Below are 27,416 nucleotides of genomic sequence, written 5' to 3'. Positions count from 1 at the left end.
AAGCACAGACTCTCAGAGAAGTCAGTTGAAAAAAAACACCCATGGCACCTCCTCCTACCTATCAGGATAAACACTGCTCTATTATAACTATATTTACTGCATTATATATGGTAATATGTTTATCCCTTTTGTTAGTCTAACTATGTAGTGACCACAGTCTGAAGGAACACTTATTAAACTGCTACTAATTAAATCTTCTTAAAAAATTAGTAACATCGAGTTGATCCCACTGCTGTAAAATGCGTACACCCAAAGGGACCATTTTTATTATAAATGGTGGAAGACAAGCTGAGTAACAGAGGTAAGCGTTAAGGCAACTAGAATCACAAATCCAAGAACCAGAAGTTTAGCACCTCTTCTCCTCTGTTCACCTCTGTTTGCATATTCATTTAAACAGTCAGAACTCCTAAGCAAATCCTAGTTCCAATCCTAGTTATCACACACACAGAGATTCGAGGTTTGTGCCATTTACAGACTACATGAAATGCAGAAGTAAGATACAGATGATTATTTTTTTTTTTTAAGAATCTATCTACTGCAGTGTATGCCTTCTACATTTGCCTTGTACCTTTGCTCAGGTGCAGGATGCCTGGGCTCAAGAGCAGCATGGTATGTAGCATTCAGTTCTACTCCAGCTGATGGAGGATGCTTTTCTTTGTGAAAGCTTCCACTATCTGTAAAATACAGCTTGGGTCTCTGATGATATTTCATCCTGTATGTGTCAGTCATACAACTATCTACTGAGAAATAAGTTGTTAGGGATACACTATCGTTTCCATCCACGTAGCCAGCACTTGGTCCCATATGACGAGATCCTTTCTTTAAAATGTTTTCAGACACAGTCCAAAAGTCATTAACTGATAAGCGAGGTGGAGAATCTGGTTTATGAACAAACAGTTCATTCCCTTGAAATGGCTCTTTAAGCCTTTGTTCATTTGTAAATATGCTTCCTTCTGATGCAGATTTTAAAGGTGCACCTGTTTGCCTTGACAGATTATTTTGCAACGCTTCTGTTGATTTCGTATCAGCTGCTGAGGTGTTTTCTGATCCTGGCAAAGCATTCAGAGCGTATTTCTTTGGGGGTAAAGGGGGAGGAAGATTCTGGTACACTGCTTCGGGCACCCAAAGAGCATCTGCCCTTCGGAGCGGGTGCCCGGCATGCTCACTGGCAGGAGGAAGCACCATGGGCCTTTCTGACAGGTTCTGTGGCACACAAGGTGACAGCCCCACCTTGGGACCAAATGTTCTTGCGTGATGAGACTGCGGCTGGGGAGAGGAATGAAAGTCGTTGTTTATCAGCTTCCTTCCACAGACGTTTTCTGTATAGGGGTGGGATACGCCATCAGCACAATATACTGACACATTCATCTTCTCCAACTTGTCTGGATTAAGCCAGTCTGAAGAATTCTGTTCATTTGCCTTGTTCCTACTTTCTGACTTAATGATGTCTTTAACAACTGGCTGTAGAGCCGATGATGGGAAAAGTTTCCTATTGGTCTCAGGCATTTCAGCTCTAAAATACAAAAACAGGATATGAGTATCCATTAAAACAGAAGAAAAAGCTCAAATAACCCAAGTGTTTTTTTTTTTCAAAGGCAGCCTTAGTAACACTGCTTAAATATTCGAATTGACTAGAGAACTGGGATCTGCTTAATGTACAGCTATTTGATTAAAAATGGTATTAAATCACTCCAAGGTTTCTTTAATTTGAAAGGTAAAGTGCCCCCCAAAAATCTCCACAAGAGATTGAAGGAATTTATCTTACCTTACAGATATTCAACATTTAGGACTATGTCAAACATGTCCTCTGCTTTCTAAGCATGTCTGTGACTCAGTCCGATACACTGACTTCTCAAATATTAGATGTTACTTTTGGGTGCTATATTCGTATTCAGGTTCTTGATTTTTAGGAGGTATTGAGCACTTACGGTTCAAATTAGAAACAACAGGTATATAGCAGCACCTTCTAAACAGAAGTTACCTTTTCCTCCCCTTCCAGCTAAACTTTTCAGAACTTTATGGGGCTATTGTGCTAACCACAAACCGGTTAATCACTGCCTGTTGTACTATATAAATTCAAACCAGAAAAATATTAACACACTCTGCTCTAGTAAGATGGTTTAAAACAACGGAAGTTAGCTGGTTGCACTGACAGCATCAAAATTAAAATAAAGATGGAGAGCATTTAGCCCTATCAGTTATGTAAAATACAAAAGGCATTGTCGATCAAAAATATTAAATACTTTTACTTTTTGCATGCTTAATATTGATTACTATCACATATCAGAATTTGGTATTTAATCTTACAGTGTAACAGTAAATTAATGCTAGTATTTAGTTACCTCTTTACTGGAGGACTGGGCACCTGCATATGTAATTCTGTTGGGAAATTAACATGAGGTCTGTAGTTAACTTCTGAATTGATCTGGTCTTTCCTCAAGTCTAAAGATAGAAAAAAATTATTTCAAAATAAGCAGAAATGCAGTCCAATTCCTTCTTTGCAATTCCTCAGAGGTTACAAAAACACAACACAACAAGGCAATTACTTCTTTTCAAGATTTACATTGATCAAAATAACCATTTTGAAGAAAATCTGTCACAGAAGGTCAGATCTTATTCATCTGAAATAATCTAGAGGAAATTTTTTTTTGGGGGGGGGGTGTTTTGGTTTGTTTTTTTGTTGGTTTTGGTTTTTTATTGTTGCGGGTTTTTTTTAGTGTTACTAGAAAATAGGTGATTACTACAATTTTGAAGTCCTAAAGACATATTTTCAGGATCATCTTAACATTTCACCTAATTAAAAGCACGTTCTCAAAAGCAGCTTTTTATAAATGAATGTTTATTCCAATATCTAAAATTATTTACAAAAAAACCCTGTTTATTATTTCTGAAATTTCACATCATGCAATACTAATCAAACAGAATGAATACTGTAAGGGTTGCAAGGTGGTTTGGTGTTTGTGTTTAGGTTAAGTGCATTATGCATTCTTTGAAACCTTTAAAACCTTACAGCAAACTTTACGTTCATGGAGATGCTGAGCAGACAGAGAGCACTTGCTCTCACGTGCCCTCAACACACAACACAAGAGTGCTGGGGCCAGCACTACTATCCTCACACTCTAGAAGCTCCTTTTATTCACAGGCAAAGACTCATTCTCTAAAAATACCCAATTTCTGAACAACGCAGCTCCTAGTTAACAGTAAATAAAGGAAGCATTGAAGTACCCGTGTCGACACGACAGAATAAAAACACTGTCTTGGCAAGTGACAAGCAACAGTCTATTTGTTTAGAGACAGATACCAGAAGTCTTCCTAACACAGTGATTGGCCCATTATAATCAGTCACCTGCCCTGAAGCCATTCAAAAGACGTCTTATTTTGTGTATGTATAGACTAGATTGATATAACTACTACACCTATTTCAGAAAAACACGAAGTAAATTCAAAACAGGCAGCACGCATTGCCTGATTTCTAGTAGAGTAACCTGGTGTTCAGCAGACAGTACTGAGCCAATTTCCAATGGGATAACATAGGCTGTTTCATACTTTCATCAACAAAAGCGACAAATATTTATATCTATTCTTAAATGAGGTAATCTTACCAAGAGAAAATGTTTTTTTATTCACTTGTTATTTCCCCAAGTTTAAATAAATTCTTGTAACTTTTGACTCGTGAACATATGAGGCAAAAACCCAATAAAAGGAAAGAACTAATGACTTTGAGTGATGCTGTTGGGTGATACTTGTTTTGAGGGTCAATATCTGCCCTATCTTTAATTGATGAAAGACTGAAGACACTAAATCTTTGACACAGAACACAGGTTGCAGAGGTTAAAAGTCATAGCACAAGAGACAAAGCCCCTATATGGCTTTCCTTTAAGCCTCGAAATAAAGATTTTAAAAAAAAAATTATAATCTTGCTATTCCAGCGTGATAAACAATACCACAGCCTTAGAAAGAATATTTACAGGAAAATATTGCTACTCATTGAGCCTGTGTGATACTGGCAAGGAACAAGTAATTAACCTGAAAGCTCAGAACTGATCCAGTGTGACACTGGCATCAGAGCTAACTAACGCTGAGGCAGTATTTCAAACAGAGCATTTTATTTTGCTACGGACTTTAATAAACTATAAATTGCTTTAATAGAGAAAAAAAAAGCCCAGGCTTTGTCACATTATTTCCTGTACATATTTCCAATTCAATATTTCATCTCAGTCTCAACATCAAGATACAGTCCTAGGAATGAATTCGTTAAACAATTTGCTAGATTAACAGTGTCCGAAGTTAATGGTTTTCACTTTCCGACTTTGAATATATTGACTTTCATACAAGTGCTCGTCTACCTAAAAATGACAAATAAACCACCCATACAACTGCTCTTTAATTCCCCAAAGTGCCTGATGGCGAAGACTGCAGATTTTAATTCTTTGATTTTTAAGCCAAGCCAAACTCCTAAGGAATTTCACCCGTTCAGCCCTCCCGAGAGGCAGCATCACAGCCCGGTCGGGAGGCGGCAGCAAAGGTTAACAGGCTGTCTCCTTGGTGGGACCATGGCACACATTCAGCCAAAGCTGCTCAGCGATACCAGGCGGCTTGTGCCTTCAGAGTTCTAGCTAACTTAAAAATAGATGTGTTATTTTCTCTTCTGCTGACAGGATACCCATGCACGGTTAAAACCAGACGCAGACTCGATTGGGAATTCTGGCTCTACGTTCTTTGCAAAGCCAAGTATGGGACAAACAAGCGCTGTGCTCAGCCGGAGACTGACATCCTTATCAATGGGACCTAAGAAGCTTACCAATAAATGAAACGTAACTCTGGTTTCTCGAGTACAAACCAGTCTGCTTTTAAGATTAATAAACATCTGTTTTCACATCTGAATAGCCAATCCAGATTTTCAGATTAACAGCCATTCTTATAGCCAATAGGTAAGACACAAGTTCTCCTCTAGTATGTCCATTTACACATACAGAACATTTGCAAAAATCTGCAAAGCTCAGATTTTCTGAGGAAAAAACTGGGGGAAAAAAACAGAACAAAACAATCAAAAAATACCCTCCAAAACCCCCACATTAAATTCAATTTCCTTCCAATGTGTTTTAGCTGCATGCTTCCTGTACTTTTGACTACCTAATTTTTTAAATTTTTTTAAGTTGCCAGTAAAAAAAATAAGGTGTAATACATTTTTTAAGAAGTACTGTGGTAAATCTGTCTCTCCCTGAACCCAGACATTTTTCTGTACTCAGCTGAAACAACAGACGAACTTACTGGAAACTTTGGAAGTGTGGAACAAACACATAGTCCCAGCCAAGAAGGTAAACACATTATAACTTGTCCAAAATAGAATATTATTTTTAAAAAAACAGAGGCCATCTTCAGAAAAAAATCCTTGTATTCAAGAAATTGTCCTTTTGGAACAACATTCAGTCGCAATACATTGCTTATATAGTCACTAGTGGAATTTTTTTCCATGGCTTTAAACAGCTGGAAAAAGTGATAGTAAAGTTCCAGTGTTGTTTTTGGGGGGGGAGATTGGATGGTATATATTTGTGCATGTGTGAGTGTTTAACTGGGTTTTGAAATGAAGCAACAGTCAAACATTATCAATTATGACCCTCCCTTCATTCTGACCTGCCTGTCTCAAGGAGTTTATCAGGTCTCTGTTTTAAAACTCAATCCTGAACTTTTGCTTCATCTATTTTAAATTGCAAACTTCTCATATTAATAAACTGAATTACAAATGAGAGAGTGCTTTTACATTTCAGTCTTCATGCACTGCTTGACTACATCTGGTAATCTTGAAAGTTTAGGGTTTGGCTTGAGTGGTTTTTTTTTCATAAATCAAAATCTTTAATATATCATTTCAAGACACTCCAGAAGAGCATTTATTTGTTCCTGTTTCATGTTAAGTAAATTAAGTTGTCTCATGCTCTTGAGCTGAATAATTATTAATGAGAAAACCTCTGCATTTGTAATATTACAAACATTGCTTTGCATTTATTTTCAAAGGGAAGCAATTATTAATTTAAGGCATTGATTCCAAGTATATCCTTTTCTGGGGTCACTGAACAGGCAGCTTTTAATACTGCATCTTAAACAGGAGGCCTTAAAGCACTTGGCCAATTTTAACCACAGTGCTTATTGTATTGACAGGTTAGTTCAAGAACGAAGGGCTCTGAGCTGAGGAATCTACAAAGTAGGGCTTCTAGCATTTTTTTTTCTTATTCTGTGTCCCCCCCCCCCCCCCCCCCCCCCCCTTAGACCTCCCGACAGTAATGCCTTTTATTGAAATCGTCAGGAGTGGCAATTTCATGAAGATATCTGTGCCTTAGGAATCAGGAAGGGTTGTCACAAAACTGACTGATTGAAAATGATTATCAGTAGCTAGCACGCAGACTGCTCTGAAAATCCATTAAAAAAAAACCTCTACAGCCCTTTCCAACTTCCAAGAATTACAGTCAGCTTTCTTCAACTTGAAGAATGTGCAGCTGGAAATTTTGCCCTCACACTGTTCATGTCATATGTTCTTTATAAACAAACAAACAAAAGCCTCAACAGTTCATCAAGTTCAAACTTCATAAACACTAACACATTAATATAAATCAAGGATATTATATCTGCTTACCTAATATCCACGTTTTCCTGCCAAAATTTGACCACACAGATTAGGGAATGGCCTGATGGGACATTTCCTTCAGCACTGCTGTTATCTACTGCTTATTACCAGTGAAAGAAGCAGCCATTTGATCTGCATAACCACTGTGTGATCCAATGTTACTATCTTTATAATGCTCTAACAATAAGTTTATTTTTGTAAGTCAGGGACAGAATTCCTTAGCTGCTGAACAGTAGCCTTATTCAGCTCCAGTTAAAAAGGAGGAACTGGTAAAGCACAGTTATACAAACAGTGGACATAATTAAAAGTCCAATATTATTTCCATAAGTTGTTTTCCACACATAAAACAACACTCCCAGTTATTTTTTTCAAATATTTCTTACATTTCATTCCTCTCTCAGAAAGGGCTGAGCATTTCTTTCTTAAAGTACTATCTTCTAGGAGTCTGTTTGGTATATACTTAACCAATTCATGTCTTGTTGATAATATTCTGAGATACAAGGTCATACAACTGATCCGTAAATTACTACTATTGTCCTTGCTGAAGATGTTCTAACACAGTTTTTAGACAACCAAAAAACTGAGTCGAAATAAATCTTTAACTGCACAGACATGTGAACTGAGCAAATTCTTCGGACATATTTTCAGCCCACTAATCACTTCCATTAAAAGAGTTATTTTCCAAAACATGCATATTTGAGAACTTCACATCTGATTTAGAATACATACGTTTTTGTTACAAAACTATTCAAAAGTTAGTTACTGAATTAGAATTACTGAATAGATGGGATTTTATCATCAATGTTTTATGACAATTATTGTGATTATGTTTTCTGATAAATCTAAGGATCACTTGGAACCCCTATGTTTTTTTAAAGAAAATGTCCGACGCATTTTGAAAGTTTTAAGTATACTTAAGTACAGTACATGGTTCTCTGCAGAGAATACACATTACTAAGCTCAAACATTGTTTGAACTCCCCTATTCTTCATTCCAACAGAGGCCTTTATATATTTTTCACAGGTGGTTTGTTGTTGGGTTTTTTTTGCTACCCAAGCGTTTATTTTTTTCACTGGTATAGTAAGTATACTATGGTACACAACTAAGGCAGAATTAACATCATGCAAAAACAGGTCTGCATTCCATGCAACATCACTTCTGGGTTGTTTTTTTGTTGTTGTTGTTAAAATTAGTTCTCTTTCTATAAACAAAAATTAAATTACAATAATGACAGAAAAGATAAAAGCGGTATGGCAAACCCCTCCTCCCTAACCTAAGTCTTAGAAGAAACTATACTGCATGTTATTTGAAAAGAAGTACAATATCTATAAAAATCAAATGTTTCCTGGGGAAGTGGCCTAATATTTATTGCATCTCTTTGTACAAGCACCATTCCATTGTTCCAGCAACAGTAGATAATGATTTTGGCTGGCCTCATGCTGACCATAATATTTATATGCCAAGGCATTTATCAACTTTATAAAACCCCAACAGACATATTAGTATGTAAAAGGAAGTAGATTTCCCTATTACAAGTGTTTCTTCCTGATACTGCTTCATATCTTGAAGGAAAACAAACGGTACCACAGTCCACCCAGACATTTCTAAAAAAAAATCTTCCTTAGTATCCACCTAAAAAGCTCATGGAAATGTTTTTAGGGAAAACACAGAGCGAACAAAATTACCGGGGTTTTGTTTTGGTTTTTTTTTTTTGGGGGGGGGGGAGGGGGCACAACACATGGACACTTCCTAAAAAAAACCAAAAAAACCCACAAATCATTAAACAGAGAAATATGTTCTCAAAGCAGAATATAAGGAACAGATGTGGAGATTTACATTTAATCATTTCCACTGGAATTAAAAGCAAGCACCGATTAATGCCAGTGAACATGAATTATACTGGATGCTTTATGCCAGCACAGAGTCATCCAAAAATCACAGAATCATGGAATGATGGAATAGCTGGGGTTGGAAGGGACCTTTAAAGATCATCCAAGTCCAACCCAGCTGCCACGGGCAGGGACATCCTTCACTAAATCAGGCTGCTCAAAGCCCTGTGCAACCTGACCTTGACACTTCCACTCATGGAGCATCCACAACTTCTCTAGGCAACCTGTTCCAGTGTCCCACCACCCTCATTGTAGAAACTTACTTTCTGTGTCCAATCTAAATCGACCCTCTTTCAGTTTAGAACTGTGGCTCCTTGTCGTATTACTACAGGCCTTGGTAAAAATCCCTAATACCAATGAACAACAGTGGTTTTCTTTCTTGTACAGAGAACCTACACCAGCCAGAAGCAGTTACGCATTGGCCACTTCCTGAGAAGGCAGTGGTTAACATACACAAGGAAGGACAAACTGTTCTATCAACCTATAAAGACAATGCTTTGTAACAAACACACCAGGAGAGGAGCAATGTGGCAAGAAGAATCATTGTGTCCTGATTATCTATGACAATTTATAAAGAAACACGAGAAGCAGCTGTGGCCTCTCAAAACAACACTTATACTTTCCACACCAAAATACCATATTTAAAATAGATCCAAGCGCTACAAAAATATCACCTAGCCTGTTAACTTTGGTGCTAGAGGGCATGTTTGGTAGACATGTCATATCTGAGCGCTACCACTGCTGTCTGAAAGGAGATAGTAAGAACAGGTAAACTCCCACCATGCAGATGTCCCACCTAGCACAGAAATAGGGAACTACAATTGCTGCTACCATCGTAAGACAAAAAATTTTCTTCACATGATGGTGGAGCACTGAAAAAAAGCCCAACCCCTCTATGTGGGAACCCATGTATCATGGCAAATAACCAGGAATCCATTTACACTGTACATTTGCTGTACAAGAAAGCCAAGAAATCAAATGCATGCAGTTGTTTGTGGAACAGAATGCTTTAAATACCCTTGAAAAAAGTTATACCATTATTAAACCTGCTTCTCCATCACATTTCCATCAAAATGCACACCAAGAAGGGATATGAACACTTTCCATCTTTATCCAGCAGTCTAACTTCACTTAAAAGGTTAAAAATGCGAACAAGAACAAAATCTGAAATTCACTGTGGAGGAAGAAAAAAACAACAACAAAATACAACCACAAAATAAGATTTCTTCTGCTATTTTTAAAAAGATAGAGTACACAGGCTATGATGAGTCAGCAAGAGACCGCTCTACTGAAAAAAGTATATTAAAAAACTAACATCATGGTCAAAACAGCCACGAACTCCATGCCAATTTTCTTTTAATCCATCTAAATACAGACAACCTGATACAAAAATTGTCTAACTTTGAAATATCTGGTTATGACTTGTCAAACAAAAAAAAGGGCAATGATAAATTGTATATGCAGTTTTAAATTTTATGAACTATCACGACATTAAGTTATGCAGCAAAATCATAAAATACAAAATGCTAATCAGAAATCTGTCCACCTCTTGTGTGATATTAGTAAGTTAGTATTAAAATTTTGGTACATCTAAATTATTTTTAGAAAACTTTTTTCTTTAGACAAATTAAAATCCTTACCATAAAAGTTTCTGTTCTGCTGGGATACCGAATGTAGCAGATTGTCGGCTTTTTTGCTTGACAAGTTCTGTTCGCTGTAAAAGAAGCATACAGGTAATTTGAAGGCTTAAACTTTTGATGCATAATCACAAACTTTATTGCCTTGAGTGCACAGAAGCATATATGTGAAACTGACTCCTTGTCATCACCATCACAGTTTTTACTAACACATGCTCACTTTACAGAAGACACATAAGGTGGCAGGGGTGGCCCTTTCATACTTCTAATACCCCTCTCACACATGGCAGGCTGTGCTGATGCAGAGAAATTTAGGATGACCTGAATCCTGTAATACTGACAGGTAAAAAAACAGTTTGTGAAACTGGTGTTCTCAGTTTGTTCTGGAGACAGGATGCCCACTCATGCCAGCCTTACTGTAGAGTCCAACAGCAGGATGCCTAACATGCAGCATGTAAAAAGCAAACTTTCTTGATCATGATATCACATCAGCCTGCTTAATAAGAAAAATCATGTGTCATCTGGGAGAAAGAACTAACAACTACACTTTTTCTCATTGTAAACTAAAGAATTTAATAAAAATCTCAAAAACTGCTTATGAACAGAGATCACCAAGAAAGCACGACAGTTTTGAGTATCTGTTTTCTGTAGTGATTTTCAAATGGAAGAGATACCACTGGTCACCTAATTAAATTTATTTCTAAGTTTTACCTAAAATTGCCACTTTAGTGCAACAAAAGATGACTACCCATGTAGTACTCATGGTTTCCAATTTATCATCAGTATCACCCATGTCTGAAGCAAACACATTTTTCAGTGCTAACAGTTCACACCCTAAATATTTCAAAATTAAACATATAGTAGCATCTATGACGCACCTAAGTTTTCTAAAAATGCAAAAATCTCATCAGTATCAATATCGTAAGTACGTGTAACCTCTTAGCTAACATTCTATCTTGGGTATTTTCCCAGTTTGACATTTCGCCATTCATTAATACTTTGTTGTGACAACAAACAATTCTTCTAAGTTGTGACTGCCGCTTGGGTCTTTCACTCATAGGGATTTTCATTTTAAAACTTTTTCTTCAATTGGAAGAAAACTGGAAGATTCCAGCAGCAAACCCAAAAGGAGAAAATAAATCAATAAATAAATCAATCAGCAGATTTAGTAAATCTTGCTGGTTTAGTTGAGCAAAAAGCATGCCTTACCAATCCAGATAGGGAGCTGGCAAACACCCTGCCAATTCCTTCCTTCTCCAAGAGTAAGGCAGAGAAAAAGATAAACAGTAGCAATAGTAGCAATTTTTCAATTAAATAGTAATACTCCTTATTGAAAGGGAAGGAAAACAAGAAAAATGCTGAGAGAAACAGGAAAAAGGGAGAAAGAATCTCATGGAAAACAAAATGCTATTTTTTTCCACATTCTAAAAGAACTTCCAAATAACTCATTTGTATTTTTTTGTGCTTATGAAAAAGGCTGAACATTTTTGACCAGTTTTAGTAATTTTACACTTCTCAGCAAAGATCTGATTTCAAGCAGATCAATTGATTATTAAGTGATCAATATACATCTGAGGTGTTCTAGAAAACTGAATTTAAAACAATGACTGGGAACAGTATACGAGATTCACCTGCTGCCATTCGCACCTCTGCATTAGGGGCCTGTCTGCACAGCTGTTACAGATAGGATTTATACAGACACTTGTATTCCATTGCAGATAGCAAGTCATCCGCAGTCCGAAAAACTTGTAACTAAAGGAGTGCAGCAATTATTTCCAATTAACACACCCTGCCCCTCAGCAGGGCTTAGCAGCTCTGGCTCAGTGCCATCATCATGTGGCTCAGTGCCTTCCGAACAGAACGAGTGTTGCAGCCTCAGAGTGAAGGTAAAGTTAATAATTTTCCACACCTTTATATCCAGATATGCTGCTAACTTTCTAGATACCTGACCTCAAACGTATAAAGTTCCAAAGCATATTTTCTTGATTTTTTTTTTTTTGAAACACCACATGAACTTTAGCACAACTTATTTTTCTGTAAAGACAATCTACACAGGTTCTAAGAGCACTCGCATTACCTGCAGGAAGCACTTTCTTTAACATTCTTGATATCTGCTGGATTGATTCCTTCAATAACAGGTGAGTCTGGATTTGCAGATCCATTGCTGATATGATCACTGCTTTCATATCCAGATTCTGTCCTCTGAATCTGCCAGTTATCACTATGGATTTTTCTCTCTGTAAATCCTTTGCTTTTTTCAGCATTCCCTTTTCCCTCCGAATCCAGCGAACTTCGACTTCCTGTATCCTGTTTTGTTTCATCTTCATATATAGTCATTAAACCTTTCTGGATTTGGTTCTCCTTTGGCCAATGGTTAAAGCTTCGCTCCTTTTCATGCTTGGATTTACTGTTTGGATTTGCCTTGTGCTTTGGGCTATGCTGTTTTTTCTCAGTCTCACTGAATATGCTGTCTACATTTAGTGTTTCTCGCATAGGTTTCCAACCTTTACTTCTGCTTCTGCTGCTGCCGATACTTCCTTTGTCCCTAGAGTCTTGACTGGTGTCTGTATCGTAGCCAGTGACACCATCAGTCCGGGTCCTGACCATTGGTTTCTCCCCAGCAGGAAAAGCTTCTGTTTTATTTGATCCAAGCACCTGTACAGAAGGCTTTGCTTGGTGAGGTGCATTGTCATGCTTATAGGGGCCTCTTCCCTGGCTGCCATATATGCGCTGATCAGCACAGTGCCTAAGGCCGCTTCCGACTGGAGGAGACCCCGACTTCACATTGGAACGATCTTCCCCAATCAAATCTTGTAAGAAGGAAAAGAAAAAAGCTCCATTAAAGGTCTCATTAATATTTAATTGATAGTGTAAGAAAAATACGTACTGTAACAATATCTCAACAACTGCAGTACATTTTTCAGAATACTGAAAACTGGGAAACTGATCTTATAGTATGTTCTCTTAAGAAAAAAAATCTGCACAGCTAGTATTGATCTAAAAGCTATTTAACCCATTGATTCTCTAGTCATATTTTTAAAAATGTACCTCTTTGTCTCCCAGACTCTTTTCTTGGTCCTCTGTCGGCATCTTTTCGTAAAGATGAGAAGTTTTTCATATCAGCAGCTTTCTGAGCACACTCTCTGGATATGTCCTTTAGCCTGTCCTTTTGATCGCTGTAACCTAGCTTAGCTGCAAAAAAATACTTTTTGTCAAAGATAATTACTAAAAAGTCATTCATCATCAAAACACTCAAATATATTTCCATACCATAACATTTATTTTTTAATATTAGTACTACTTTAAAAGATTAATGAATTACATTACACAGATTAAGAAAATAAGATGTATAGTACAGATATAAATGTATCTCCAAGAAGTCCACTAAATGGAGCTAATGAAAGTAAGCAAAGCAGTATTATGTCAAACATCTCTTACAAAGACCTTTTACTTATTCAAATTGAACGCTCAGCCATTTTCAAAGCATGCACTATTACATTTTTAGGATTTATACTGAAAAAAATGAATCTAAGTTTAATCTTATCTAAATGTAAAAGTTTACTTTTAACAAAAGAGCAGAGTCACTGTTTATGAAAACAAATCCTTCTATTTCCGAAAAGGTAAATACTGACCATTTTTGAGTCATCACTCCATCAAAAAGTTACCAAGCCGAGCATTCTCAATTTTAACATGTCTAGAAATTCAACAATAAAGACAGAGGAGAAACATCTCAAGAGAAGGCAGCATCTCTCCGCCTGAGAAGTATGGGGAGTTGAGAGCAAAGGCACTGAGAAGTAACGCAGTTACTTCTTGCTGATTTGCTTGGAAGCCTAATGTGCAGATCAAATGGATTTTTAACAGGTAAGAACTTTTCTACTATTCTTTCCAAATAGAAGATAAAGTCCATTAATATATAAGACTACAAATAATGCTGCATATCACAATACTGTTGGGGAGCAGTGTTCCTGAAATAGCCAATGATCCACAGAGCCAGATCATGTGCTCCAAAAGATCAACCATCTTCAAGTTTCTAATGTGCCTTTTATCCAACAATATGATTGGAAGGCATGATGATGCCTGAGAAATGCATCAAGGCCTCAAAAGCCACTTTAGTTGTTATTCAAAGATTCATTCTACTCAGTGATGGAATTCTTCCTTTAGAAATAGTTCTGGTCCAGAGGTTAGCACATACCTGAAATGCTATCAACTGAAGTATTTCATAAGGAGACGCATTTGGTTTTTTTTTTTTTCCAGGGGTAGGGAATACATACCTGGACCTCTACCACCACTAGCTTGAATATGGCTTCTAATGAACGCTGAATTATCTGGCTGAAGTTTTTTACTGCTCCTTTGATTAGTGGGGTCTCCATTTCCATTCTCTTTCATGTGGTCTGATTTAGGAGCAGAATGCTTTTCAAATCCTGTCAAATAACATATTTATCTTTAGAAATGAAAGTCTTCCTAATTTAAAGTTTCCAATATCTAAATTAAAAGTAAGAAAACTTTTTAACTGCAGATTTTAAAAAAAAAAAGAAAAACCTCATAAAAACCCCACCATATTTCAATATGCTAGGCAACAAGGTTTTGTAATATTTTATATACTGCCATATTTATAGTGGTAAAATGTAGTGGAGTAGGGTCCTCAATTCCTTCTTCCCTGAAGCAGTCTATGTCCTATTGCTACTCATCATGTGAAGAGGAATATGTTAAATTCAATTGGCCTTTTATTTAATTTACTTGTATGTTATGTTTAACATTAAAAAAACCCCAAAACAACAGCAGTACAAACTACAGAACCAAAAGTCTGGATTCTTACATATTGAGGCCTATACTATATGAATCTTGAAGAAAATAAGCTTCCTGCATCTCCTCCTGATTTTTCCTCAAAGTTTTGAATCGTGCTCTGAATGTGTGTGTATATATACACACATACACACACAGATGCTCCAAAAATATCTCTGTATTTGTATGAAGCTTTAAAGTATCTTTACAGCATTTCTGAAGGTATTTTAAATGTATCAGTACGCACACAAGAACGTTCACATATACAACTATACTAGGATTTTCTTCTGACTTCACTGAAGTTGTGTAGTTATGAATAATCTACAATAGAAAAATCTTTTCCTCCCGTTACCCATCAGTCTCAATCTGTATTCTCTTATGAGACACAAAACAATATTGAATATATATACTGATCTTTTTTCTTTTGAGATCCTTTAGATAATTACTGATAACAGTATTTAAAAACAGAGCAGCTAATCCATTACCTTTTCCTTTGTAATCCCCATTTCAGAAATATAGTTGATACTATTATTAAAAAAACAAACAAACAAAACGTATCTTAATTACCCAAGTCTTCTCCATTTCCTCCTGCTGGTTTGCATTGAGACCAGTGAATAATCTGCTTTGGAGCATCTTCTGGAGATACTGCTGTGCCATCTGGATTAGCATAAAATAGCAACAACGGTTGAAAGTGACATCGAATGCACCTGGAGACCACATCCTTCCATTTTGTTCCGATCTAAGAAAAGACAAAAAAACAAAATAAACCCCCCAAACTTTATCAACAGCATGGAACTCAATTATGGAAAGAATAACTTATTAAGCAACAGGTACCAAACGCCTAATTCCAAAGGCACCTTAAGATTCAAAATATTGACACGTGAGTTTATGTAAACAGTGGCAAAAAGCTAGAACCAGTATCACAGGGGCTAACAATCAGAACATCAACACTATGAAAGTAACTGCCAGTAACTAGGTCGTCTTTGTCATCAAAAGAAGTAGCAACTCAACAGTAGGCAAGTGTATTAACAGTCTGAAACATTTTGGTATTTGGAAGGTAGAACTGTAAAGCAGTGAAGCCAATTCTAAAATTCATTTGAGAAAACCGATTTAGAAAACCAAGGGTTTATTAAAATAAAGACACTTGTTTGACTTGTTTCCAGTTTGGTGTCAGAAGTATGAATTCTAGAAACGTAAAGATCACCAAATTTGGTAGCAGTAAAAACAGTATTTACCTCTTTCACGTTAGCATCATCAAACAGCACCCATTTGCAACTCTTGGTGTGAAAGGCAAAGGCACAGTAATGTCGGCTTGTGTAGCAAATCATTCCCACCAGAAAAAGTTCACTATTTTTGGCATTTTCATCTGTAACTCTATAAAACAGCTGTAAAAACATTTATATATTTTAAAATATGTACATTTAGTCTCAATTTCCAGACCTACTACTGGCATTTCACCAAGGTAATTGGTATTAAATAACCTTTTGCATGATACAATTTTTCATGAGTATAAATAATGATTTTTGCACTTATTAGGTCTATTTTAATATTAATTTTTGCATAGCTAAAAGGGTAAAACAATAATGCTCTGGAATAATTCCACAGATTTCAAACTGAACATGATATTCCTAGATTTTCAACTAGGAATTCACTCACATTTATCTCTGTACTTAGGCACACGACCCATACCTCTGACAGGACATTTCCTCTCACAGAAACTACATAAAGCAGCACATTTTAAAGAATGGTAAAAGTAGGCATAAACTTTGAAGTCAAATTGTGTTTTTGAAAAAATACATATGGCTATGTATGTTTATATCTGTGTGTATATATGTGTGTGTGTGTATGTAAATATACACAAAATACATGTAAAATTACATTCTAGAATAAGCAAATAGGATGTTTTACCCCAGGAAGATAAAGTTGTGTTGCCAGATTTCGCATAACCTCTTCTGTCAGGTCAGAGTGTTCTGAATCCCAGACTAACCCGATTGTGACAATCTCAGGACAATTCATAAGAACACGACGAATTTTTATTTTTTGTCCACAGTTACTCTAGAAAAAGGAAAAAAACGTGATGGGAGGGAAGACAAAGATGTTCAAAAACTCGAAGTCCAAGGTTGAGTTAAAAGACAAGAAACAGGGTGAAAGAACAAGTTCAACTTCTGCTAATTCTCAAATTTAATTATGGTGTTTGTTTCTAACAATTTAAGGATAACAATCTTCATCATAAAAAGACTCTGATGAAGACAACAGTTAAACTTCTACATCCAATCACCACCTCAAAGCAGAAATCTCTGAAAATATCCAAGTCACCATCAGAATTTCTCTGTTGTCCCCCCTCCCTTTCATCATTTAAGCTTAGGTCTGTATGTTCTTGTTTACTTTTCTACTGTTCCTAAATTAATGGTATTTACACAGAACCATTTCAGGAAGAGAGGAATTAAGCAGAAGAATCTAAAAGAGACTATTTTTTTCATAGAAGCACAATATTGTTCCAACAGAAGACAATGTTCTCAAGCAGTCAGGGTATATGAACTAAAGCAGCTTCACTCAGAAAATACACCTGTTCCAACTAATCAAAACCACATGTTGAACATGAAATGAAAAATCAAAGACCTAATAACTAGACTTTCTAAACGCGCCACTTGCACCTACAACACCATTTTTATCTGTAACTGAAGCAACATAATATAAATTTAAGGGCTTTTTTGCCCTAAGCTGGACTGCACTGAAATAGCCACAAATAATCCTGCTTTTAGGGGAATACTTTAGCTGATTTAATATCCTAAAAAATCTCCCTTGTATCTTAAAGTAATGGAACATCTTTGTTTACTTACAGGACACTTTCTGTAGTCATCAGCAGTATTTGCTGCCTGCAGCAATTCTGCAAACATTTCCGGCTTCAGACGTTCATGCCTCTCCATCATTCTTTCTACTTCATTACTGTAAAAAATAAGTGGAAATATCTGTGGATCTCCCTTCTTAAGAGTTAACAGGTTTCAGTCAACTCTCAATTAGCTACATCTTGTGACTAAAAAGAAAAGATACAGAGGTAAAACAGCAGCAAGACATGCTTTTTGTCAAGCTCTCTCTATATCTTGCTTTTGAAATCCAAATGTTACTTTTGGACAGTAGCTGAAAAAACACATTTTAACTAAGGAATACACATTTATTTTTAACACTTACAGCATTTCTCTGGCATGCTTTGTGTATTACTGGAAGGATGGATATAGAAAAATGAGATACAAGAATAAAAGCTCTTACCACAGGGCTGTTGTAGAAATATAACGCACAAATTCCGTAAAAGGCAATGGGTCTGATGACGCTCCACAACTGCGACATACACACTGCAGAAATAAAAATACTTTTGTTTTTATTTACTCAGGACAGTGGAAACAAATTATTTAAAACCATCAAATAAAGGTCTGACCTGTTCATACAGCGTCATAGCGAACTTCTGATGAGAAATACAGGATTTTGAAGTGCACATATCTGTTTCGCTGTTTGGCACTAGGTGAAAATGAATCCTCTCAAGGATATTTTCCTAAATAGAAATAATAAGGTAAATATAAACAGAAATTATGAAGTCAGAGTATATGAGCAACATTAGAGTTTAATACTCGAACTACTCCCCTTGGCTCCAAATAGTCCACCTACAAGTTTAATATGTATTTAATTCCATCCCTATTCACAACCCAGTGGATGGGAATTCTCTTCCTCTCAAGGTTTCCAAACAATAAAACAACATTAGACGACAGTTACCCAACTGTTCTTCCAGAGTGCATCATTCTTTGAAGCAAATTAATCTTCGAGAAAAATTAAAAAAGCTGTTCTTACAGTAAGACATGATGTTAATGTAATTGCATGCAACGACTGAAATATTTTTTTGGATCAGGCCTCTGTCTCAGTTCTTCACATTTTTATGTTTTTGTCTACCTATCAATCTAATCCTGTTTAGCACATGTGCCAACACAAGCACCATTGACAGAAGCATGGAAAAACCTCATCAATGGCACACACCCGATCCCATCCCAAGTCTCACTTTTTGATCTTAAAAGAAAGAAAAATAAAAATAATAATAAAAAGTACTGATTGTCATCAGTTTGGCCTCTGAATCAGGATAGTAATTTTTAACTTTTTTGCCAAAAATACCAGAGGTAATGGGAAGAAGTGAGTATATTCAGGTAGGTAATTCAGGCAGTTGATTACTTCAGGGGTCCAAATGCATTTTGACTGGATGAAGCACTAATAAGAAATCTCCTTTCATGACTGCAATCCCTTAACCTGACTGCAAGATCTCCAATAGCCACTTTCAGGAGTTCTCCAATGGATTTTCCTATGTATGTAAAAGTACATCTGGCAGGTAGGTATTCATTTGTGGATACTTCCAAAGAATGTCCAAAGCTCGAAATAATCAAAGCGGCAACCATATTTTCTGTCCCTCAAATCTGTGTCTGAAGTTTAATACTGTTGTTGTTGGGTTTGTTTTTTTTTTTTAAGGTGAACAATTTTCATTGTCCAACACAGGACTTCTCAGAAAGGCTTCTTTACCATTGTTCTATGGGATCCTGAGTCATCTTTAATGCCCACAGTATGGCTCATGTTTTTCAACGAGACACTTCATAAAAGCAGAAAGTAATTCCAGCAAGGGTCAAGATCTTCGCGTGTTCTTTCACTCTTGGATAAGGAAATGGAAATCTCTTCTGTGGAAGACTTCAGTAATGAGCTGGTTAGTTGTAACAGAACATATTTCAATAGCTGATGAGAGAATACTTGGAGGAGCAGACTATATATTCCAATCCGTAGGTGCCTCTTTTTCCAAGAAGGTAACACTGCTCTCCAACTAGAAACTTTTAGGAGCGACTGAGAGTGCAGTATCCTCACCGACCTCCTGTAGTAACCATGCTTCACATTTCTCTCTGCCTGAGCTACAGAGTCAGAGAAGAAAGTATGGAGCAAATGCAAGATTACTCCATCTCACATTACCAGACACTTAACTCCATGTGTCTGTTCCTCGAAACCGACATAAAGAAGGTCAGTAGTATCATGTCATTTGTATCCCACCCGTGAGTCTGGAGCTACCAAAACAGCAGGCCAGCTTGGCATCCACAAAACTAACATAATTCTACTCAACTATCACAAAGAATACTTACAAAGCATTCTGCTGCATCATCCATTAATCCAAGCTGGAAACGCTGTTCATCCTTAAAACTTTCTGCCAGGGCATGTCTCATATTATCTGACGGGAGTGCTTTTTCTCGACTGTGTTGAAATTGTGAAAATATTGCCTAGGAAAAACCATGATTACTTAGCTTCATTAGCCACTTGACAAGACACTGTGGTTCTACACAAATATAGCAGTTCTTACGCAGCATGCCTAAACAGGAAATATACAGAATGTTTATAAATCCATGCAACTTTAGAAATTACTGTTTTCTCTTAAAGTTGCTTAGGTTCCCTGTTCTGTTACCCATGCCATTATAAGAAGTTACGCTACCAAACTGAACTTTGATCCAGTAGGAAAACAACATAGAAGTACATTGAAATTGCAAGTGATGGACTTTAGCTCCTAGAAGCAACACAAGCCCTCCTCTGTAATTATTCAGCTTTTTCAATTTGGCCGCTGGAATAGCAGTTCATGCATACGTAGCCCATCTTTACAGATGGTGTTTATCTCTTAGGGCATAATGTAATAGCACTCGAGTTAGTTTAACACCCATCATTCATTAATAACCTAACATTTGCATTACTACTTCAGATAGGAGTGTATCTTTATTAAAATTATGGCTATGCAAAAAACTCCTATAAATTAGAAAGCTGATAATACTCATGATTAAATCATCTCTCTGCTGAACCAGTGCACACAATACAAGAGAACAGGTCAATATCTGCAGTTCCAGAACATTAGAATAAATTGCATTTGTTTTTTCCTTCATTTCCCAGAAAACATAATTGGCTACTACTTTTCTTTTGGCAGAGACACACATGCAAGTGACCTCATCATTTAGCAAGCAAGGGACGTTGATTTTGAAAAGACTAAAAGTTAAAAGCTATTAAATGAACAAGAAAACATTTGCAGCTATTAAAAGGTGTATTCCACTGTCAAGAATTCTAAGTCAAACTTTAGAGAAAAGCAAAGAGAATAAAGACAAAGCAAATCAGGAGAAACCATGTAAAATATAAATAAGAATATGCATTCTTCCCATAGGCCTCATACGGTTAAAAAAAAATAAAATCTGTTGGACAGAAGGCAAAGATACATCAGATAAACAAAGTTTCAGTGCTAGCAGAAACTAGTTAAAACCCATGATGCATTCCAGGGTAAGTCTGTCAAATATTTAGATTTCCCTCTCATAACAAAAAGCATGGACTACTGATAAAAATTACGGTCAATATCTCAATGTAAACATTCAAAATTAAGTTTTTAACAGATCTGGTAATACAAGTTAACTCTGCTTTGAAAACGTTTATCACTTCTCATTTTGGCCACTAGGTCATTTTTGGTACGCGACAGAGCCTTACGTGTCCCGCTAAAAACAAAGTACAGATAAGCACTTATGCAGATATGTACGCTCATTTTAGCCGTCTGCATAGTCGAAGTCCCACCCCAGTGATATCCAGAGAAGAAAAGAGCATATTTACTTCTCAAAGCACCACCAAAAGAAAAAGACAATGGACTAAACTGAAACAAACCAGAATATATTGTCTCTGCTTCTAGTTTATAGGAGAGGCTGATATAGATAAAATATCCTTCTTTACTGATGAACAAGTAAGAAGGGTTGAAATAGCCCAAGACCACAAAAAACCACCCAAAACACAACCCCCCAAAAAACCAACCTAAGTCACAAACAAGTTACTGAAACTTGAATCCTCATCCAGCATATACACTGCATGAAAATCAAAACGTCCCAGGTTCTGAACATAGAACAAACTCAGAACAAACTCAACCAGTACCTCTAAAAAGCCAAGAAAGCAAAACCAGTAACACACATGACTGAGGACAGATACTTCCAAATGAGTTAACCACAATGTTTTGAGTTCAGTAATGAGGATACTGGCCAAGAAGTTATAAAGATCACAACTATACTGTTAAAACAAAAACTAATTCCATTTTAACAACACGCAGCAACACCACTTATCAATATTCCTGGGAACGTACCAAAACAGGAAGACAGCACAACCCAGGCAATGCAAAATATTCAGGCACAGTAAGCCATTTAGATAAATTGCTCGAGATGATGCATCATGGGAGTGATCAATCCCTCAAGAACAGATACTTGAAAGAATAAAGAAAGTTTCAAGTCCTACATTACTGTAATCTTATGAAGCAGTTGAAGTTAGCATGTTGCTTTGGAAGGTGACAAAGCGATGCAAAACCTATCTTACTTTGTACTGGAGCCCCAGAAACTACAGAAAGAGAGACAGTATTAACGTACAGCAAGTGGTATGTTTGGCTTGAAAAAAAAAGACATCTGGTCTTCACAAGTGCACCATTAAAATGGAATAATTCATCACTTACAGGTTCAATTCCAATGCACCGTGAGCGCTACCTTCTTCATGTTTCGGAGCACACTGAGGCTGCTACACTAGTTTTTACTATGATTTCAGAGATATGATTAGTCATTAAGAGTATGTAGTGTAACACACACATTCCAGCAACTGTCACCCTTCAATGTCTCTCCATTTCAAGGCAGCTCCAGTGCAGCATTGAACAAGACTGTATACGACCTTCACATGTAATATGTATCAAATGGAAAGAAAAAGGCCATAAAGTTTACTCTATATTATGACATCAGATATGAAAATGAATCCCTATACACATCTAGGAAACTACAGCTATCACCCCAACACAGGCACAAGATTTTATCTGAAAACACACGTATGCCTGAGTTATGGTCTGGACTTTATGTACAAACAAGATCAAGTGTCCAGCACGAAGAACACGATGGGCATCAAAACACTGGTGAAAGAAAAAGTCTCAACAAGATCTATAGAGTCAAGAGCTTGTAAAAAGATTGGAATAAAAGATTCAGGCAGTTAGTCTGAATATGCGTGGTCTCAACCTACTTCAACTTGTTAGTTTTTTAAAATTAACTGTGTTAACCAAAGAAATAAAATGGCACCTTATAGAAAAAAACTGTTTGGGAAAAGACAGCTGTACCATATTGCAATCATTATAAACACTAAAAATGGCTGAAAAAAGCTACACAGTACACAGATTATACACCTCCTGAAAGATTAAATAAATGTCACTGCAAACAGTTCTTGCCTAAAACGTTTATTCAGTAACAAGGTTTGGTCTATGAAACTCACAGAGAATAAACTAAAATACTTGGCTTACCCTTGCCTGCAATTTAGCATCATCAAAAAACATTTCCTCAATGAACTACATTTTCAAATAGTGTCGTGCCTTTCAGCTCCCTCCAGTTCTGTACATCACTGTTTCTACTACTACATTTGACTATATGATCTACAGTCCTACATTAGAATTCCAGAAGTGTCTTTATTGTCAAATTGAAGTAAAAGTAGAAAGTGCATACTCTTAAAAAAAAACTACCCCTACACATTTTTTCATTGAGATTTTTATCCTGATGAAACAAGTATCATGCTTACAGTTGTAAAAACGGTAAGAACCTAACAGAATGCAATGTTTACAGACTTCAGATGAGTTAAAAAACTGCTTGAAGGGCAAGTTTTATGCGCTAGTTAAGATATGCAGATCTGACTTACTTTCAAACACTAAAAAGGTACCAGCTTTCATTAGTTTTCCAGTACCACTACCTGCCTTTCATTACTTACAAACTGAATAATTCAGTTATACACTGTTATCATGAACTACTGAGTAAAAAGAGAATCTTGAGACTTTATCAGAAGTAATATAGTTATTGTAAAAGAACTGTATTCAAACACTGCAGGAAAGAACAAAAGCACATGCATACAAATAGAAAAAAATCTGAGAGGCTAGCTAGAAATTTTCCAATAAGTTATACTTTCTTTGAATGCACAAAAGTTTTATGTTCAAACAGACTGTAAATTTTGTGTACTGTAAAATTTCTTCTGAAATATTGAATATTGAAAATATTTCTGTTATCAACATTTGTTACAAATGTCCTTAAATCTAAATTGTTTCTTTACACAAGAATGATTTAGTCACTCAGACATGCATATGATAAGGATATAAATTAGTAAAAATTAGTTAAATCATTTTTCCCTCATTTTGAAAGATGATTCTTACAAAAACCATTTACCTTTAAAGCACAAAATATGCACGCATCTCCCTGGCAGACATGTCCAGTTAAACCTCTTAAACTTCGTCGAAAGATGTCAAGTTGCCATAATACCTATAAAAGTAAAGTTTCACAGAAAATAAGTAATAAGTGCTGAAGGTTCTACCTTTAACACAGCAATATTTAGTAGATTTTTTTTTTTTAAATTTCACATAACACGTACAACTTAAGCATCAACGTTGCTACAAGAATTATGGTCCTTTTCCATTAGCTTAGTAAATTGTGGAGGCAGAAGAAGGTTCACATTCACCACTCATAACATTTAGATACAACGGCTGAAGTACACTTAAGGGAACAAGCAGCAAGCTAAACTGTGTCCAGAGACTGTGATAGTTGTCTTATGGCTTTACATAAGACGAAGGCAGCTATGGGGTTAACTTCTCTTTCTCTTTCCTTCTTCCCTCCTCCATCCTTTCTTTCAAGTAAAATAAAAAAGGAAACGTGGACACTGAATTGCTAAGTAAAATGCAAGCATCATTTTGGGTTAAGTCTGTACTACAGTCTTGTGATCTCTTACTAAAGCGATTGCTCAAGTACCCTTGTTTTTCCACAGATCAAAGTAATCCTGGTCCTTAATCAGGAATGTTTCTACCTTTTATTTGTCTAACTACTCTATACAAACGTAATGTCAGCTTGGCTACACTACACTGCTTTCAGTATCTAATGTCGTAGGTACACAATCAGTGCAGTAGTTCAGAAAGTTGCCCATTAAAAAAAAATAAAACCCTCAAAAATTAGTTCTCAAGCAGCACAGTAACACAACAGCTGCAAATCCAGAAAAAAAAAAAATCCTACCTATAAATATAAAAACTAAAATAAATTTGGATGCATTTGAAAATGAATGTCTGAACCTCAGTTCTGAAGGTTGAACAGAGGTTACAAGAAGGGAAAAGAAAGGAACACGTTCCTCCCCGTAAAAGGGCAGTCACCAATCATCAGCCACCATTTGATAAACAGCAGTAGGTTGTGAAGTAGTAGGATTGTCTGAAACTATAACTAAAAATGACTTTGGGTTTAATTTTAGGGCACCCTAAGGGAAAACAGCAAAACTGCAAGAGAATATAGGTCATGCTGTTCCCATTGGAATGTAAACCAGCAAACTCATTCTACTGAATCTATTGTACATTTTTATGTTACACATATTTAGATACCATACACATATACACCATGTAGATACAGCTCTCATATCTCCTATGTTTAAATCCATACCATTTTTAAGACTTACAGGTTTTTTTAGGAAGTCTATGCATCTATTAAGCCCTCTGCCAGTTTGGCAAATAATTCTGTATAATTTGAAAACGATCAGGTCCAAAATCTAAGTGTTATGGAAAAATATATTGTTCTGGTCTTTATTTGCACAGCCTAGAAATTTGTTGTTGCTGTTCATTTCTAGGTTTAAAAAGACTACAGGATGAACTAAACTGTGCCTGCTATTCTGACTTGCAGACAACGTGGAATGGCTAGCACTGCTCTGTCACAGAATTAAGTAGATTCCCATATTCCTTGTCAAAAGAAGGCTTGTAAAAACTCAGTTTTTTACCATGCTAATGTCACTGTACTATTAAACTATACTTGAGAGATCTAAAGAGCCAACATTTTTTCAATTACAGCTCATGTACAAACGGAACAGTGTGTAGGTAAACACATGTAAGAAGTTGTCAGTAATATGTACGCATATAAGCAGTAAAAAGAAATCTAAGTCATACTTCTTTGGTATCAAGTATATCTCTCTCTTTAATACCACAAATCTTTCCTAAGATTAGAATCGAAGCTTTCAACTACATGTGCATCTTCGGATATGCCCCAGTACCATGGACTCGTGTCAATTTTGATAAAATGATATGTTAATAAAAATAGTGTCCTAGTCAATACCAGTACTCACATTAAAAAGCATCCTGTATATTTTGCCAAGTAACAGAACTGCTACATTATGTTTAACAGAAATATTAGTTTTAAAACTCAAACAGCAAGTTTTAAAGTTATGAGTTGTGAGTTTCCAAATACAAAAGGAAAGTTTTTTCTGATATTCTTAATGCATGTAAACAAAATAACATGCCGTCATTTTTTGCAAAATTGAATATTTAATACTTTCAATCAATTCCTTAAAATGAAATGCTAAGTAAAATTACTTCCATACGGTTGTTTGGTTTTTTTTTAAGGAAAGTCCATTCCAAAAAGACATGCTATTCTGTCTTACTTGGAAGCACTAGGAGTTTAACTGAGAACTGAATTTAACACCATTGAAAAATGTGCTGTATTTTTCTGTAGAATATACATACTGCAATATAAATGGTAAAAACAGCATTGCCAAGAGAACACCTTCCTTACCATGATCATCTAAGCAGCTAAAAAAACAGAACCGTTTAATAAATCAAGTTTTTTCTTACCTGAACAGCACTATTAAGAAAGCAGCTGTTTTGTCCGGGCTCATTTAGTAAGCCTTTTGTAGGGGCCAGCGACAGTATACTTCCAGGCTGATAAACTTTTCCAAGGTTACTCCCAGGTTTTCTTAAGAACTTCACCCATGCCATTATTTTTTAGACTTTATAATTGCAATATTTATGCTTAAATATTTAAGGATATGATGGGTGCAAGGCAAAGAAGGCCCTAAGAGAATTGCTCTGAAGTCATGGCATTCCATTCAACTCTGTGCAACAGTAACCATCCATGCGTTTAAGTCCATTTTCCATGAGCAGCTGTCAGCCATCTATCAGGATCAGTGTCTCCCTTAAAATACAGCTATACAAAGTTTTTAACTCTCAGACTTCGAAGAAAACAAAAAGTGTCCAGTTAAGGTTAAAATATGTTAAAGGTTACTAGAATAGAAGTTCTTATTAAGCAAGTTGCACAGTAACTGACTTCTCCTTAGAGGGATATCAACAAAGTTATTACTATAAATCATTAGTTGTAGTATATTGCAAGTTTATATATATATATATCACAAAAATGGAAAGTTCTTGACGGGCATTATACTCCTGTTCTCTGATTTTCTTCCATCTTCTTCTTACTTTTAACTGTGACCCATGAAACATATTCCAGTTTAAAAGACTCCATGTTTATTTCATTCTCTTTCCAGTGAATCTGAAATAGGAAAAAAAAAAAAGAAAATATAAAAATATAGTTTTCCAAAACGTAAATGACCTAAATCAGAAAAGAGACCATGGCCAAGACAATCTCTTAATCTAAAGGCAGACGCAAT

At 36.1% G+C, this 27,416-nt stretch overlaps 1 protein-coding gene across 1 annotated transcript; it reads right to left on the bottom strand.

The window, feature by feature from the left end:
• Positions 1–528: 528 nt before the first annotated feature.
• USP53 (ubiquitin specific peptidase 53) lies at positions 529–26,748 on the bottom strand. The gene is made up of 15 exons (XM_086611688.1): positions 26,605–26,748; positions 24,179–24,271; positions 20,084–20,218; positions 18,361–18,474; positions 18,195–18,277; positions 17,768–17,873; positions 16,836–16,982; positions 16,163–16,312; positions 15,495–15,666; positions 14,417–14,566; positions 13,194–13,337; positions 12,223–12,955; positions 10,149–10,222; positions 2,343–2,442; positions 529–1,513 (listed from the first exon to the last, which is right to left on the bottom strand). Exons 1-15 carry the CDS (start codon positions 26,746–26,748, stop codon positions 529–531), a joined length of 3,330 nt encoding a protein of 1,109 aa, XP_086467814.1.
• Between the last annotated feature and the right edge of the window lie 668 nt (positions 26,749–27,416).

This window comes from Tauraco erythrolophus, chromosome 5 (genome assembly GCF_009769465.1).
Source record: "Tauraco erythrolophus isolate bTauEry1 chromosome 5, bTauEry1.pri, whole genome shotgun sequence".
Lineage (NCBI taxonomy): Eukaryota > Metazoa > Chordata > Aves > Musophagiformes > Musophagidae > Tauraco > Tauraco erythrolophus.
The sequence above is the reverse complement of the archived record's forward strand: the minus strand, read 5'-3'. Positions and strand labels throughout refer to the sequence as shown.

Coding starts and splice junctions, on each gene's coding strand:
- USP53 (XM_086611688.1), bottom strand. CDS start 26,748: ATGGCATGGGTGAAGTTCTTAAGAAAACCTGGGAGTAACCTTGGAAAA. Junction 16,313..16,835: donor CACAACTTTATCTTCCTGGG/GTAAAACATCCT, acceptor ATGTTTTTACAG/CTGTTTTATAGAGTTACAGA. Junction 12,956..13,193: donor AGAGTCTGGGAGACAAAGAG/GTACATTTTTAA, acceptor CCTTCTTACAAG/ATTTGATTGGGGAAGATCGT.